Source organism: Cavia porcellus, unplaced genomic scaffold, assembly GCF_034190915.1.
Source record: "Cavia porcellus strain 051 isolate PalLab524CR breed Dunkin Hartley unplaced genomic scaffold, mCavPor4.1 scaffold_19, whole genome shotgun sequence".
Taxonomy (NCBI): domain Eukaryota; kingdom Metazoa; phylum Chordata; class Mammalia; order Rodentia; family Caviidae; genus Cavia; species Cavia porcellus.
Window position 1 is genome coordinate 44,700,232 of NW_026947502.1, and position 17,465 is coordinate 44,717,696.

General features: G+C 37.3%; 1 protein-coding gene and 1 pseudogene across 25 annotated transcripts in view; both read left to right on the forward strand.

The window, feature by feature from the left end:
- Ptk2 (protein tyrosine kinase 2) overlaps window positions 1-17,465 on the forward strand; it is a 333,580-nt gene that overhangs the window by 129,421 nt on the left and 186,694 nt on the right. For 22 of the 25 annotated variants that reach the window (XM_063231008.1, XM_063230987.1, XM_063230989.1 and 19 more), the window contains one exon: window positions 13,448-13,614. The exons of 1 other annotated variant lie outside the window; for it this stretch is intronic. In XM_063231008.1, the coding sequence (XP_063087078.1) occupies window positions 13,448-13,614 (167 nt within the window). Of the gene's footprint in view, window positions 1-13,446; window positions 13,615-17,465 lie in introns of those variants that run through there. 2 more of the 25 variants (XM_063231013.1, XM_063231014.1) reach the window with 1 other exon arrangement.
- Window positions 10,066-10,676, forward strand: LOC106028384 (protein SET-like; annotated as a pseudogene).

Sequence of the window (17,465 nt, forward strand, 5' to 3'; positions counted from 1 at the left end):
AAAATACAAGGTGATAAATGGTTACCATAATGTCTCTTGCAATCTTAAAAAGAATTGCTTATATCATCAGTTATAATAAAATTGATCAAAACATTAAAGAACAAAACCAATAAAACCAAAACATTGGAGACATTACAGGACTTCAAAAGAAGATAATAGTCAAACCAGAGTGGGCGTCATAATGAATCTTACTGTCTTCACAGTTGTTGCCTATACTCTCGAACTTGGTAGTATCAAGCAAAACAGAATAGAGTAAAATCAGTCAAAACAAGATGGTGAGAGCAGTACAGGGTTTCAAATCAAGTTAATAGGAAATCAAAGTGGGTTACTGTAATATATCCTGCTATTTTTTAAATTTTTCCCTTAATTAAAAAGATTAAAATAGTAAATAATAAAAAAAAGGAGATTGAGACAAAAGAGAACATAACAAAACAGCACAGGTCAAAGCATAACCATTTAAGCAAAATAGTGTTTCACCACCAGATATCCTGACATAAAAGTAGTTACCCTAGTGTCTTTTTCCTTGAAATCTTTGAGTATAACTTTGTATACTGTAGCATCAAACATATCAAGAAAATATAAAACCATTCAAGAGAATGACAGTATTACAGGGTATTTAGAACCAAGTAACAGAAAACGAACAATGGTTTCTGTATTAGCTCCTTGTCTATAAAAGTTTTTGTGTATATTATCACGTATAATAAAATCCAGTAAGATACAACATGTTAAGACCGATGCAGACAGAAGAACAAAAGCTTGATGGGACTTCAAAACAAGATGATATTAAATCATCATTAGCTATTATAATGTCTTGTTTTCTCCAAAATAGCTGTGCCTACCATCCAACCTCCTCTGCCTCATTTCTGTTGAGCTCTTTTTCTGTCATTAGTTGTCAGTTTGTCTTCTTCATTCTGCTTTCTGCTTCATTCATTGTGGCCTCTCTGCCACTGTTTCTGGAATCTTGGTATTTTTCATTTTTAGAATGTCCTGTAGTATTCTCTGTAGAGTTGAATTGGTGGTTGCAAATTCCCCTAGTTCCTCTTTATCCTGGAAGCACCTTGTTTTTCCATCAATTTCTAGGGACAGTTGTGCAGGATATATCAATCTTGGCTGGAAGTTACTATCTTTCAAAGCTTGAATTATTTCCCCCCATGCTCTTCGTGATTTGGTGGTTTGTGCCAAGATGTCTGCCGTAATTCTGATGGGTGTTCCCTTGTAAGTGATCTGTTTCTTGTCTCTGATGGCTTTTAATACTCTGTTCTTACATTGGATTTCTGGAATTTTGATTATTATATGCCTGGGTGTTGTTCTGTTTGGGTTGTAGGTGGCTGGGGTCCTGTATGCCTCATATATCTGAGTATCTTTACCTTTGCTAAATTAGGGAAATTCTCCCATATTATTTCTGTGAATAGCCTTTGTAGTTCATTTGTTTGTGTCCCTACTTCTTCTTTTACGTTCTTAATTCTTAAGTTATAGATCCTCATATCATCTTCTAGTCTTTGTATTATTGCTGTTTGTTTTCTTGTTATTTTTAAGAAGTTTTTCATTTCATGCTCCCACATTACAAATCTGTCCTCCAGTTCCGATAATCTATCCTTAGTTTCTTTCAAGCTGTTATGCCAACTTTCAATAGAGTTTTTAGTTTCTTGGTGATCTCTTTGAACCTGCTTCACGTGTTCTATGTTTTCTCTATTTTCTCCATCAAACAATTCTCCCCTTTTTTTCTGTTCTTCCATTCCACCATCTGTTTTTTCTTGGGCCGTAGGTACATAGCATTTCTCTAACTATTCTACTTATATCTTGCTTTAGGTCATTAAACACTTTCGAACTCGTCTATGAGGCTTTGGAGATAACGCTTTATGTCTATTGGTGCCGTGTCTGATATTGCATGTTTTCTGTCCTCATTCTCCTTTGCATTTCCCTTTTCTGGATCAGTGTTCTCAGGATTGAGGACTGAGGACCCTTTCTTGTTGCTCCCTCTTCCCATACTTTTTGTTCTTTCCATACAAGCGTATATAGGAGACCCAGTTTCTTTCTTTGTCAGTTACAGTTTGTTTGAATTGCGCCAGGTAGGTGTTCCCACCCACTGCAGTGTACTACACAGACCTGCTCCTCCAGGTCAGTCAACCTACTGAAGGTTTGGGCTAGCCTACTGGGTCTTAATCCATGGCGTCACCCAGGCCAAGTGCTCCCCACCAATCCCACTTGAAAGGGGAATATGCGACTTAAAGTCACTGCAGCATCCTGTTCTGGCTAGTCTGTCCAGTCCTAGAATGTCTCTATTGGAGCCTCCTAGTCTATGGAAGGGTCCCTGTTCCTCTCACTCACCACAGCTCGATGCAGGACTCCCCGCCAGTCCTGCTGTCAACTCTGTTCACCGATTCCTGTGCTCAAAGGCTTCGCCTCTCTCTATCCCTGCTGTGCCAGTTCAGATGCAGCAGTGGCAGGAAGAAATTCAAATCGCAGCTTCCAGAGGTGCAGGTTCCAGCTTCAGTGCTGAGATTTTATCTGTTCCGGTTATAGCACCGGGATTGCATTTCCAGTTGGTTTCTCTCAGCTTAGTTCGTTCCTGGGTTGGCAGGGTATATCTCCCCTTGCTTTGGACTCCTTACACCACACCATTCCTGGATTCTAAGCTGGCTAACTCAGGGAGCTTCCATAGCTGCTGTTATCTATCCGCCATGTTCTCCCAGAAGTCGGCAATCTCATTCTTGACATAGCAGGAAGAACAGCTAGTTAGAACAGTTATGTCATTTCAGTTAAAGTGGTATAATCAGCAATAACAATAGCATCAAACAGCCAAAAAATGATAAACTGAGGTAAACATTAATTTGCCACCTTTACCATGTGAACTAGTTTTGTGATTATATAACAAAACCTGAAATAAACCAGAAAATTGTATGCAGTAATTAAGCGCTCAATATACCAGTCTTATTCTCCTGGAAGAAAATTTAAAGGAGGTTTGGGGGGGTGGGATTGAGAAATAAAACAATGTGGAAGACATTAGAAGCAAGGCTGTAGGACAAAGGAGGATCACACAAAGTTTGGGTATTTGATACCAGAAGACAGGAGGGAAAGAGAAAACAAAGAAATGAAGAACAAAACCGCTGTAGAGGAACTAGAAGCCATGTTCACACTTATATGAACAATATCAAACAAAGGAAAACTACCCAGGGGAAGAAAAAAAAAGTTTACTCCAAAGTTTATGTCTGCTGTCATTGGTAGAAAGCATGTGGGAACAGAATCCAGATCCATGTTGATTTATCCCAGCAAACGAGCAATAACTTTATGTCAGCATAATGGATAATGTCAATGAGCCTGCACCTTTATTTCCTTTGAAGTTAGATGATTTTTATTTATTTATTTATTTAGAGACAGGGTCTTGTTACGCAGTTCAGGCTGGCCATGTGCTCACTTTGTAGCCCAGGCTGGTCTTGAACTTTTAACTATCCTCCAGCCTCAGCTTCCCAAGTGCTGGCATTACAAGAGTGCACCACCATACCTGACAGAGGTGGGTTTTTAGATGTGATGCTGAAACCAGACTTATTCAACAGATGGAGCCAGAAATAATTCTGAATTACGTGCTCAGTTTGTCCCCTTCAAGATGAGTCCTGGCCTATCATCTTCTCCTTTTCTGGGCCACATGCAGTCCACTCACCAACCAGTGCAGTCCACAGGGTACCCTCTTCCATTGCACTGCTGAATCTCTTTATGGAATCATCTGAGTTTACCAGAAGTCACTATATGTCTACAGGTTTGATCCATTCCTACCACACAGTGAGTACCAACTCTGGGAGAAGGTGCTGCCTGTTTACCTCCTCTTTGTTGAACTTCCTTTCTTTGCCCTCCCCATGAGCTCCAACTCTGATTTCAGAGTGTTTCTGAGTTCAGGGGATCCACATCCCTTCCTCTTATCTTTCTCACATTGCTATACTCCCTCAGAGAGGCTCTTTCTCTGCTGCTTATCAGTCTACCTTCTTCCAGGAACTTCACTGGTGTTTTTATCAAACACCCACTTGTCATTTATATTTATATTTTTAAAAAATATTACAAGGCCTAGAACACCTCATTTTGTGTTCAGGAGTCAAGTCTCTGGAGGAGTATGGGAATCTGCTAAAGATCGTGTCACAACTGAGTTCTTGGAAAATACTCTTCATAAAAAGTTTTTTTTTTAAACTGTTGTTATGTTATTTCTAGTGATGCTTTAGTGAATTTATTAACTAGTATAATTGCATAAGCGTAATATACTTTAAGTAAACACTTTTGTCAAATCAGAAGACAGTGGAAATTGCACATAAACCCTTGATCTTCTTTCTATCTCTATCTCAACTGTAGCCACACATCTTACAACCTGGCTGAAGTTCTCAGCCTCTGTCTCAACTACTCTAGGGTACTCTCTGGAGTCTCATCTGGCTATGCTTATCATACCCTCTCGTCTTCTCACCTGTTACCTCTTATCTCACTTCGTGTAAAAACTTTGGGAGGTTAGAGGAGTATCATTTTTGCCTTGATAAACAAAATGGGCTATTATTTCCACATGCTGTACATGACATTTACCAAGTGTGGTCTCAAACTTGTGATACTCTTTTATATGCCTCCTGGAGTAGCTGAGATAATAAGGTGCTATAGCACCTTGCCCTGTATATGAAAGTGAGTTAATAATAATTATTAACAGTACCTGGTTCAAAGTAGGAAGAATAGTAGTGGAAAGTAATATTGTGTTTAACTTTAACATCAGTCTTCTGATTGGAGTTAGCAAGTGAGTTCTGAGAGCACAAGTGAGTTCTTTCCATAGGGGAAGAGAACATTTAGCCTAAGTTCAGCTATGGGTTTGTTTCCTAGAGGACCTTTTGAGTAGCTCAGTGTTCATTTTTAGTTGTCATGGCTTGTGAGTCAAAAATGTAAGCTATTCTACAGTGGAAGAACAGGTGGAAGTGCATAGAAAATTGAAACTAGATCCCTATTTTTTACCCTGTATAATAGTTCCAAATGGATACAAGATCTAGATATACATCTTGAAACTTTGGAACTTCTAGAAGATAACAGGAGAAACACTTGGAGTCATATTCTCATTTCTAAGACAAAATATCTGATGCCCTAAGTTAAAGGAAGAAACGTTTAGTTGGCTCACTGTTTATAGAGTTACCAGTTCATAGGTGGATGGCTCCAAAGCAGTGTGGCAGGGTCAAGGGGCATCACAGAAGAGAAACAGTTTATGACAGGTAGAAGGCAGTAAGTTACAAGTGACCCCACCAGCCCTCTTTCTATCCCTTATATTATATCTAGGCTACGTGACCTTAGAGACAGGTGGCACTCACAGATACAGTGGACCTTTCTATTATCCACACTTGGAATTATATGCCAAACTGACCATTGGACCGATTTAGTAATCACATACCCTTAATCCAGGCCTCACACACTAGTTCCAGCCACCTATGAGAAAGCCCTGCCTGTGACTGCATGAGATTTTTGGGGGTGCGGATAGAGGGAGACACATCTAGACACAAACCATTACAAATAGGCACAGGCTAACACGACGTGATACTACATCAAATTAAAAAGATTTTCCAAAGCAAACAACCAGCAGAGTTGAGACACCCTTCAGAAAGGGAGGAAATCTTTAGCCAGGCTTCTTATGACATCCAGGATTTATAAAATAGTTCAAAAAGCACACGCGGAGACAGCCCATGACAGATAGGGCAATCACTAAATTGGCAGAGGAATTGCCAATAAATACATGAAAAAATGTTTTCATTAGGAAAGTGAAAATCAAAACTACTACATCAAAATTTCATCTCACACCAATCAGAATGACTGTCATCAAAAATAAAAAACAAATTCTGGCCAGGATGTGATGTGGGAGTACTTTTCACTATTACTAATGAGAATGTAAGTCAATATTGCAAATATGGAAATTGGTATGGAGGTTCCCATGAAAGTAAAAGTAGAAATACCGTGTGATACAGTTGCCCCAACTCTTTGATATATGCTCAAAATAGTTAAATCAGAATACTGTAGAGATACCTACATATCCATATGTTTTGCAGCCCAGTTAACAATAGCCAAGATATGGAGCTAGGCTAGATGCCTTCCTATGGATTAATAGGTAAAGATAATGTGATATATTTACACAGTGGAATATTATTCCATTCCTAATATGTATGAGAATGGAACTGAAGCTAATCATGTTAAGTGAAATAAGTTTCAAAAAGACAAGGATCATGTTTTCCCTAGTATGTAGAATCTTTAGGGGGAAAAAAAGATGGCACAGAAGTAGAGGAGACACTGTATATTAGATGAGGAATGTAATAAAGGCAGGAATGAGCATTTGGAGGGTTAATGGGAAGATGGCTATGATACATATAAAATACATTGAAACCCCTAACTTTTTAAATTAATAGGCACTAAGAGAACATCTATTTTTAAAATATGAACATTCACTGTTGTGGATGCAAATGATTTTGGATTTCAGGAAGGACTTGAGGTCTGAGAGTTGAGAAAAGCCTTAGAACAGGCTAAAGAAAAACCTGTATTAAGGAGAGTGAAATGACAGCACAAGGAAGAGGAATTCTTTATTACTAGAACCTTGGGGTATTCGTGACAGGCAAGAGGGTAGCCCCTAAAGTTGCCTACAGACCCAGCCTGTGCCTGTGTTCTCCCAGATGGCCAAGGACACTTTGCTGGTATGACCTTGAGACAGGAAGATTCTAAGTCCTTAATGGACACAATCTTTCCAGGCTGTGGTTAGAAGAAAGTTCTTAGAGATGAAGAGTCAGAAACAGTGTTGCTGGCTTTCAGGTGGAGATAAGAATGAATATGAACCATGGAGTATTGGTGGCCCCCAGAAGTTGGAGATGGCAAGTGCATAGCCTCCGGAGCTTGACACACCTTGCTGATACTGTGCATTTAGCCCATTGGTTCACATTTCAGAGTTGTGTTATCCAGATCTGAAAGATAATACATTGGTGGTGTTTTAACATGTTCATAATGGGGCCTGTTTTCATGCTTTCTACGGTCAGATGTTAAGAAGTGAAAAACATTTATCTGTACACTAGAAACCTGACAGAGCTAGTTAAGGGCTTGGAGCCCACGCTAATGTCCTGTGCAAGTCAGTATCAAGGATCTACACCGAAAAGACCCAAGGGCCAATGGTAGAAGCTGGAAAGTTTGTGCTGGCAGGGTGAGGGATCTGTTCCAGAAAGCTGAGAGTTCTGCACTAGAAGCCAGGAGACAATGTGCAAAATGTAGAGGATTGAAGCTCTCAAAGGAAGGCAGCAGCCAAGATCCTTTAGCAAAAAATTGTCAGAAAATAGCTTCTTCAAAAATCAGCAGTATGCAATCTTGCCCTCTCGTTCTCTGTTTATATCATTCAGGCAACTGTCCTCAGGTGGGTGTTTCATGCCAGAACTGTGCTGACTTAGTTAGCTGGGTGTTCCTACTTAAGTTGACCATTAATCTACCACAGAACAATAATTCATATATCTGGCTGCCGGACAGCTTGAACCACTGTTGGTACATGCAGGACTCACCCTTGGTTAGCTTTTTAGTCTAAAAGGTTTTTATAAACATGATTAGATCTATTTGTATCACCAGTGGTACCAGCTGCCCAGTGGGATAGTCATGCATGTAATACTAGGAGTTCAGGTCAGCAGGAATGTGTTAAGTCCCTATATTCATTCCCAAGAGGGATCTAATAAAATGACTAGGTTTTCAAGAGACAAATGTGCATTTGTGTTGGAGAACTTTTAGATGGATTTCTATAGCAGGTGTTTAGGAACAAGGTTTTAAACTCCAAATCTTTTTATTGTAAGTGTAACTTGATGATAAGCTCTAGCAGTACAGGGTATAATCAGAAAGGGGTAGACATCATTTCATTTTTTTAATGTTATGAATGTCTAAAGGAAGAACTCATCAAGAAAAACAAATGCTGCTCTCTGTAGAAGATCAGTAATGACAAGTGTACTTTGTAGTACTTCAAATGAAGTAATTACATGGGCAGTATTAGCACATGTGGCATCAGATAGTTGTTCTAGTTAAGTACCTCTTGAAAATCAAGTGTGAGAAGAAAGTCAAATATTAAAACCCTTCTTTGTCCTGTTTCCCTTCTATGTTCCCTATAAATATCAATTATTGTTCATTTGTATGTGTTTGTTATCACATTTCTCTGGCAAAACTTAGACACTTCACTTCACTCATCTATCATGTTGCTAGTATAGCACTTGTAGTGGGTATCATCGATGTTCATTAATGATTGTTTATGGGTGAGTGATAGTGAAGGAAAGGGTCTCATGATTTGCTTCCAAGGATGGTAGGCTAACATGCAAACTGATTCAAGTAAAGTCATAAAGGCAATTGCAACCTGATAATACTAGCAAGTAGTCAGGGAAATTGTAATAGTGAAATGTTGGGTGGCTTTTGGTTTTATTCATCAATATTTTAAGATTGATTTTACTTATTATTAATGTGAGATATAGGACAGTCTCTAATATTGTGTGTTGGATATAATTAGTGGTTTTGTTTGTGACCAACCTGTCCTTAAAAAATGTTTCCATGTCAATAGCTTGTGACCTCCTGTATCTGTTTCTTTGAAATATTCATGCATAGATATGACTACACCTAAGAGAATGTTCATAGTAGTATTTTTTGCTTTTGTACCTCCCTTTCTCCCCACAAACAAGTAACAAACCACCCATCAGTGGTAAAGTGACTGCATAGTCATTGCTGTGTTCCTGAAAAAAGATATGATGTATACATATGGCTTCTATTATTTTTAGACATTAAAGAATTTTCCAAAATATCTACTATGAGGATTCAGAAAACTATATATTTTTAGCCTGGGATAGGTGAAGAAAGGGAGATTTCAGAGTAACCAAATATGATTTTATGTCTTATAAAATCAGATTGTCAAAAAAAAAATCAGATTGTCATGAGGCTGTAAAGCTAAGATGAGAAATTAAATGTAATTCAGCTAGCTTTAGCTGCATATTAAAAACTTAGGTCCTGTTATCTGCCTAGGAACAGTAACATTTCTAAATGAGTATATTTCAGAGTATATTCCAGATGTATTGGAATGTTTCCATGAAAATGGTAGAATTTTAATGTCTGATGAATATGTTAAGTAGTTCTCAGAGTTATTTGTTGGGTTATCCAGAGTCATATATATTTGGTTCTTTTCCTGGGGTCATTAGGGATGGCATCCAGAAACATGGTATTTCCCCTAGGGTATCATTGGTAACAAATTTTAAGTATGCAGATTTCTCCCTTGTAGGGCCTTATATTGTCATTGGGCATGGAAAGATACAGGCCAGGTGAACTGACATAGCTGATTATAGAGAGATAGAGGCGCAAAATGGTTATCAGTTTAACAAGAGATAAGTTGCTCCCAGTCATACTAGAAATGAGCTGAGGTGACAAGCCAGTGCTGCACCAAATGTGACCAGCGTTGGTGTGCAGTGCTGTGAACTGAAAGAGTTGATGTGATACTGTGCTGAAACTAGAGTAAATGGTGTTGGTGTGCTGTACATGTAAACTGAAAGCATTGGTGTGTCAGATTTGTGTTCAGCCAAGGGCAACTGGCATTATTGTGCAGTGACTATGACTGAAAGTGTTGATTTAGCACATTTCTGCACCAAGGGTGACTGGTGTTGGTTTCAGTGACTGAACTGGAAATGTTTGTGTGTCAGACCTGTGCTATACCAGGGGTAAGTGGCATTAGTGTGCCCTGGCTTTTGAACTTGCTGAGTTGAAAGAGGAAGACAAAGGCTTCTTTGTGAAAGTATCAGATTGTGCCAGCTCCCTTCTTTTTAAACTTAGGAATATTTGTGTTGTCATGAAGAAGTTGCAGAAGTTGCCTTAAAGCCAATCAAGTGTTCTGAGCTGCTATCTGTGGCTCTAGACAACCTTAGGGCTGGTAATGGGACTTCCCTCTTGTCATGGCTCCCAAGTGCCAATCTTAATTCACCCTTCCCTTCAAGAATCCCAGACAGCATCCAGCCCCCAAATCTGAGGATGTTTTAGTCTTGCCATGCTTGTGTAAAGGACTTACTGATGAGGGTAATATGAAATAAACTTAAGGAATAAGCCATTGAGGAAGTACTGAATGTAGAATAGTAATAATATAATAAACTCCACCAACCATTTTTCCAGAAGAGATCAGAATTGCTTGGCAAATTCCAACTTTTGGGACAACAACATTTGCTAACCATCTACAAGTGTCTGCACTGCTTGGGGAGAAAGATGAAGAAGCACAGCATTATTTGACCAGAGTAAAATTTGACAGAATTTGAAGATATAAAATCACGTTACAGAATAGATTTTTATTTTGATGAAACTCCTTAATTTGAAAATAAAAATTCGTTCCAAAAAATTTCATCTGAATGAGAATGATGATCCATCTTCAAAGTTCACTGAAATCAAATGAAAAGGACTTGAGAAAAGCCTTTAGTCAAGCCATACATTGACCAAAGCTAATAGGAAGAGACATATTGAAGAACCCAAGCGCTTCTGTACCTAGTTTACTAACCATCCTGATGCAGGTGCAGATGAGTTAGGAGAGAGCATCAAAGATGAGATTTGACCCTGTCCATTGCGGTACTACTTCGTTCTTGGTATAGGTGACAAGAAAGGGGAAGGAGGTAATGATGGAAGATGCTGATGAGGAAGAGTCATTCAGGTAAAGCAGGTGAAAATGATGATGAAGGGCAGAAAGAAAAGGAGAATGAAGAAGATGACTAGTTGAACGCTAATGGATTCCAGCCTTTTTTCTTTTAAAACAATTTTTTTTCTTCAGTCCCTGGGAGCAAGTTGCAGTTTTGTCTCCTCTACCCTCTTGTGCTCAGTTACACTCCTTTTGAGGTCTCTTTTTCTCACATGCCATGGTCCTTGATTTATTCTGTGAGGAGATACTTTGAGCAGAATACAGTGGGAAAATGAGTCTCTGCAACCCTCTCTTCTAAATTTATTTTTATCACTTCTTGTATGCAAGCACATCATTGTGTATTGTAGGAAGAAGAAAACTGCCAGCCCCCTTTGCTCTGCTGGAAGATTAAGGGTTCTGTGCCGCTGTATAGCAATAGAATTCTAGCTTTTTTCTCCTTTCTCTGTGTATGGGACTCAGAGATTACACTGTATCTTTATCTACCAACATATTCATATATTTACTTTCTTTTATTTAAAAAACAAAATGTTAAAAATTGTGATATAGAAAGTCAGCAAGGTGTCTTTTTCATGATGTTTTGGTGAGTTAAGCAGACATTTGACAACATGGCCTTTGGCATGTTTAATTGTAATATTAGCAGATATCCTTACAATTTATGATGATACTTGTAAAATAAAATTCTCTCCTAATAATGACTTGAGTCCTGCCACAATGTGGGAGAGTCAGCAGAAGCTATGAGGTCACATTTGGATTTGCCATTATTTATTGTAATTTTGTTGGTTTATTTATTTATTTGTACTGGGGTTGAACTCATGACCTTGCCAGGCAGGTACTTATGCCATTAAGCTAAATCCCCAGCCCTGGTTTTTTATATGTGTTCACTGGAAAGGAAAAGGCTTTGCATAGTTTTAAACTTTCAGAGTGTCCAAGTTGCTTTGTTACAATAAAATTACATGTGTACACAAAGAAAGAAATTATTAAAGATGCTCCCCCATACAAGATTAGCCGGTTGCAATACTGGCTGATCTCAGGTCCGACTTTACACCCTTTGCTGGACACTTTTGTATAGGATACAATGGAGAATTTCTAGTCCTTTGTCAAAAAGCCAGAAAAGACACTTTATTAATATCACAGTTCCACCTAGATGTCTGTAGTCTTTGTTTTTGGTGATGATAGGAATTGAACCCAGGTCTTCACACTGAGTTATATACCTGCATCGTCTTTTTTTAAAAAATTGTTTTAGGTTTTTATTTTAAAATATTTTAGGTATGGGTTTTTTTTTAATTGTTTTAGGGTTTTTTAAAAAAAATTGTTTTAGTTTTGAGAAAGCATCTAATTCAATAGCTAAGTTGACCAGGCTAGGCTTGACCTTGTGATCCTTCTGCTTTACCTGTCAAGAGTGGGTTACAGGCCTGTGTAGCACTGTGCTCATCTTTTCTGTCTTTGTGAGAGTTCATATTTCTTGTGAATTTGTCTTGGACTCTTGCAGCCTGGTACTTTTTTCCATATTCTCTCTGATATATGTCTGTCCCCTCTGTCCTTCCCCCCATACCTTTCTGCCACTCCCTCTATCAACACAAGACTTCTAGTTGGGGTTGTGCCTTCTGAAAGGGAGCTTGACTACCTCATCCATTTGGCATGCACTCAGGCCTGTCATATATAGGTGACAAGGAGAAGCAAAAGGAGTTAGCCTATGCACACATTGTATCATGTAGTTTCATTATATGGTGCATATTGTGATTTTTGACTTTAATGGAGAGGGCTGGGAATATGTTTACCCTATTATTAACAGCATCAGGCTATAGTAAAGAATTGTTTCAGGTTTATAGGAAAATATAAAATGTGTCTTGTAAGTTATTTATAGCTTTATTAATTGATTTTTAAAAACGTGATTTCTTTTATAAACATCTTCATTGTAATACTCATTTCATTTTAAAATTCTTTTGTCACTTAAAAGACAGTAAGTAGGTTGCATTTTGCATGCCCTTCACATAAAGGGCAGTGGTTGGTTATATCTCACTCCCATCTGAGTTTTCCACACATCTGCCCTTTTGAGAATATCCCGCATCGAGGCAGGAGGCAGCTGTAATGCTTTCCTTCCTATAGCACCATAAAAAATCTCACTTTCAGAGCTAGGGATTTATCTCAGTGGCATAAGTGCCTACCTGGCAAGCATGAGGTCATGAATTCAATCCCTGGTACCCACCCGCCCTGGTGACATCATTTGGAGGTAGCTGTCTGTGAATCATGGGCAACGTGCACTGTAAGCGTCAGATTTTGGCTTTATTTTGGGAGGGGTTGTTTTTGATTGCACATAGATGTATAGACAGCAAATAGGACATGGAGGATTAGGCACAAGAAATATGTTTTTGAATGTGTAGTTTTTAAAAAATGATACTAATGTTGCATCCTAATACCACAAAATAGAGATGCTTGTTTCAGAAAATAGAATTTCTCTTTGGGATCAATCCTGAGAAAGTGGTGACCAAAGGGTGGACTGGTATGTTTTTGACAGATTTAGGGATGATGCAACAGTCGAATTGCAGAAATGAATTTATAAGGTTGTATACCTTGTTTATCAATAAAGAAATGAGAAGTGCATTCTTTTTGTTTTCAATAATTGTCCTTGCTCATAAAATGCTATTTGAGAAGCAAAGAGTTCTGTGTAAAATTAAGTAATTTATTTAACTTGATAGTCTTTTACCAAAGATTTCTGATAATTAACTAAAGATAGAGATTTTTTTTTTTTTTTCAGCTTGTAACAGTCATTTCTGTGGGGGTATGTTCTAGGGCATCATTCAGAAGATAGTGGACAGTCACAAAGTAAAGCACGTGGCCTGCTATGGATTCCGCCTCAGTCACCTGCGGTCAGAGGAGGTTCACTGGCTTCATGTGGACATGGGTGTCTCCAGTGTGAGGGAGAAGTATGAGCTCGCCCACCCACCAGAGGAGTGGAAGTAAGATGCAAACCCACTGTGATATGACCTCCCTTGATGTGTTGTGCATTTTAAAAACACACATGGCAGTGAATGCATATGCTTAATTTTTATATTGCCTATCATTCTGACCTCTACATAAAGAAAATTGGTGGTGAATATTAAGTAGTGACCCTTTCAGCCTCAATTATTAAGTCTGCTTTTGGGCCACCATTAATTTGTCATTCTTTGAGACATCTGAATTCATTCTGTAGTGATGGTCTTTTGTAAGTCGTACTTCTCAGTGCTACTTTGCTCTATTTAGAACTCAAACCTTTATTCTTTACTTTCTGATTCATTATCATTCTTTCTTGTAGCAGAGCTTAATGTGCCTATGAGGAAAGTACACACAGGTACCTTATTAGTGGAGTACACAGTCTTGTGCCCAGCAATTGATTGCTTAACTAAAAAGAATGGATATATATTTGATTCTCATACTGTGATTGTAAGTAGGAATCATTAAAATGATTAGTTTCACTAAAATATTAATGAAACTGAAATGTCAATGTAATTAAAAGGATTGTTACTGCCGTATGCAAGAACAGAGTCCTTATAATTGTCCTCTAGTTTTCTCCAAGTAACTTTTTTCACCTTTAAATAAATCAGTATGTTGAAAATTGTATTCCTTAAGTACTTTTGAGAGATGTAAAAATGGTCCTCTTTCATATAGGTCCTACTTATAGATAATGCTGCAGAAATAAAGATAATTATAGACAGAAAAATAGGTCAATAACTTTTAGCCCATGGATCTACACCCATTAGAGTAGATATTTTAAAGCAAAACAAACATCATAAGATGAAAAAACCCAAAGTGAAATACAGTTTTTTTCTAAGTACATGGTTCATCAGAAAAACATAGTTGTATTTTTAAAATTGTCTAATAACTGGAACTCAGCTAATAAAATACTTCTGTGGAGTATAGTTTGGTTAGTCTGGATCAGTGACTAGGGAAGATTTGACTTCTTATCATTTAGTTAAGCAATTAAGTAGTTAAAAATAAAAATATCCCGAAAGTCAGCTAAAAATGCTCATATAAAAAATTTAATACCTTGTCTTCATTATATAGACATGTCAGAGGCAAACTTCATTCTGCTCACATCTTAATAAAATGTTCAGGGAATCTAACTGTTTGCATTTACAAGCTTGAAGAATTTGTTTTAACTTAATTTCTTTTACCTCTTTTCAAGTAAAATAGAAATTTCCATTGATAAAACAGCATATTAGATATAGCTGAGAATTAGTTACCAAGGAGGCAGCACTGAGAAAACCCTTAAAATTTTGCACAAAATGAGGAATAGATGGGAAATATGAAAAAAAGTTTATATAATATAAAGAATAAGGGGGCTAAGGCCAGGGATATACCTCAGTGGCATGGTGTCTGCCTAGCAAGTGTGAAGTTGTGAGTTCCCCTTCCCTGTACCCCAATAAAAAAGAATAAGAGAGCTAACCTATTTCTAATACAAACTTTAGGAGAATAAAAGATACAGAAAGACAAAAACAATTCCAAGATAATAGATGAGAATATTTTTCAATCAATGAATGGTGTAAGTCCTCAAGTACAGGATTACCATAAAAATCCCAATTAGAAGGTTACAGTCATATAGTTTATCAACAAACTAATATTAAGAGAAATCTAAGAAAAATTTTTGCTTTTTAACAACAGTAACAGTGGCCAAGAGAATAGTAGAAAAATATGTTCAAAGGAGTAAGAAAAAAATAACTGGAAACATACAATTGCTTATTCAATTTACATTTAAAAATCTGATATAATAGACATATTTTCCTCTGAATTTGTTGCCAAAGTAAACTTTAAAAATGCCCTAGGAGAAAGGAAAATGATCTTTGAAAGAGTTTCAGATGCAAGAAAGAAAACATTAAGTAGATCTAATGGCTCCATAAAACAACCATAATATGCCCTCATTTTCAGTTTGAAGAACTTACATAAATGTAGGGAACTTTTACATAAAACAAACTGTAGTAGCAAATAATGACCAGAAAATAGAATGATATTACTCTGTTGATATCATATGAAACAAATTTTTAAAACATTTTAAGAAACATTATTAAATATATAGAGGGCAGTTACATAATACTAAAGGCTCATTTCATCACAAATTTAATGAGTATTTTTCACTTATCTTCCTAGATACTATGATATTCTGGTTTTCGTCCTGCTTCCATGGCCTTCGTGGTCCCAATTTAGGGTGCTCCCATAACCCCTTCTTGCTTCTTGCTAGACCTGCCTTTAACATTGAACTCACATATTTGTTGGGCACAGATACTCTTATGTTGCAAACAGGACAAAAGAAAACAAAAACCCTGTAAAGTGTCTCTGCAAGGCTAACTTTACTTCTACAGAAGGGTGTAGCTAGAAGAAGCAAACTCACCAAGTGGGTGGTCCACTCAGTTTGTATCTCTAACATGCTGTGGCCACTCTGCCTGGCTCCATTAGCAAGAATGTCGCCACCCAGTTGGCTAGTTTAATGAGATCTTACTTGATTGGCAGAGTGAGTTCTGATTGGCAAAGTGAGTTCTGCTATCTGGAAAATCCTCTGTTACAAAGTTTTATGGCAGGTGGACTGGCAAGTAGCCCTTTGTCAGAAGTTTTCAAGGAATGGTGAAACATGTACATTTTATAAAAGCAAAATTTCCAAAAATAGAGGTTCTTTAAATTGGAATTATTTTAACTATTCTTTTGACCTTTTCCCACACATTTAATTGGATGGATACAGAGAAATATCAAGTTAATGCAGTCACCCATGCAAAAATCCTAAAATTTTTTGTTGATTGATAGGGGAGATGTAATGGAATGTCACAAAGCTGTTGGTTAGGAATCTTTTTCTTGGTATCACTGAAGGGATGTGCTGGATTTTAGAGTGAGAGGCATCCAGTTAAATGTGCGGATGATTTCTGTGTAGAAACTTTCAATAACTTTTGATTGCACTAAGCCAAAATTCCAGAGGTTCTCTTCCCACGCAGTCCTCGCTCCTCCAGCTGTTGCTCCTTCCTCATTCTAGTGATATTTATTCCTTTGAAATTTCAGTTTCTCATTTAACTTTTTAACATAGTGTAGAACTGCTTCATAAATACTCAAGTTAGAGACTGATGATTTCTTCTCTCGTTAATTGATAAATTGGATAGACCTACGTGTTACCTTTGTCTTCTTTTGTTTTATCTCCGTTTTTGCCTTTGTCTTTTAACTTTTCTTTTTTTTTTTTTTTTTTTTGTCTTTTTCATTTTTATCGGTACCGGGGATCGAACTCACGACCGCCTGCTTGCAAGGCAGGTGCTTGTGCCGCTGAGCTAAACCCCCAGCCCCTTAACTTTTCACTTACCCTAGTTTTAGTCCCCTGACTTTCTTACTTGCTTTTGAACAATGCCTGTTTATGTGACTGCTGGGTATTATTCTCTGGACTTTTCTGGCCTTGTTGGGTTCTCTTCATTTAGGGTTAGGGCTCAACTTTTGTGGCTTCCATGGTTTTGTATGTTTGTTTGTTGTTCTCTTTTGGGGACTTTGTCTTACTCATTATTTTATTTTTATTTCTAACTATGCCTGATATAAAATAGGTATACAAATAAAGTTAAAATTAACTGAATTAATGTATTGATAATGTAATTGTGAAATAAACCAAAAGAGAAAATAATATGATGATATATAACCTTGTATTTCAACCAGTAACCATACAACATTTAAATTAATTAATTCATATTTTCTGATATATGTGTTTATCTCATAAGTAGCTGTTTAGATCTTGTGTGTTTTCTGTAATTTTGATAGTGTTTTCATTATCAATCTGAATCCAGAGGATTATTTAGAGTTATACTGTTTAGCT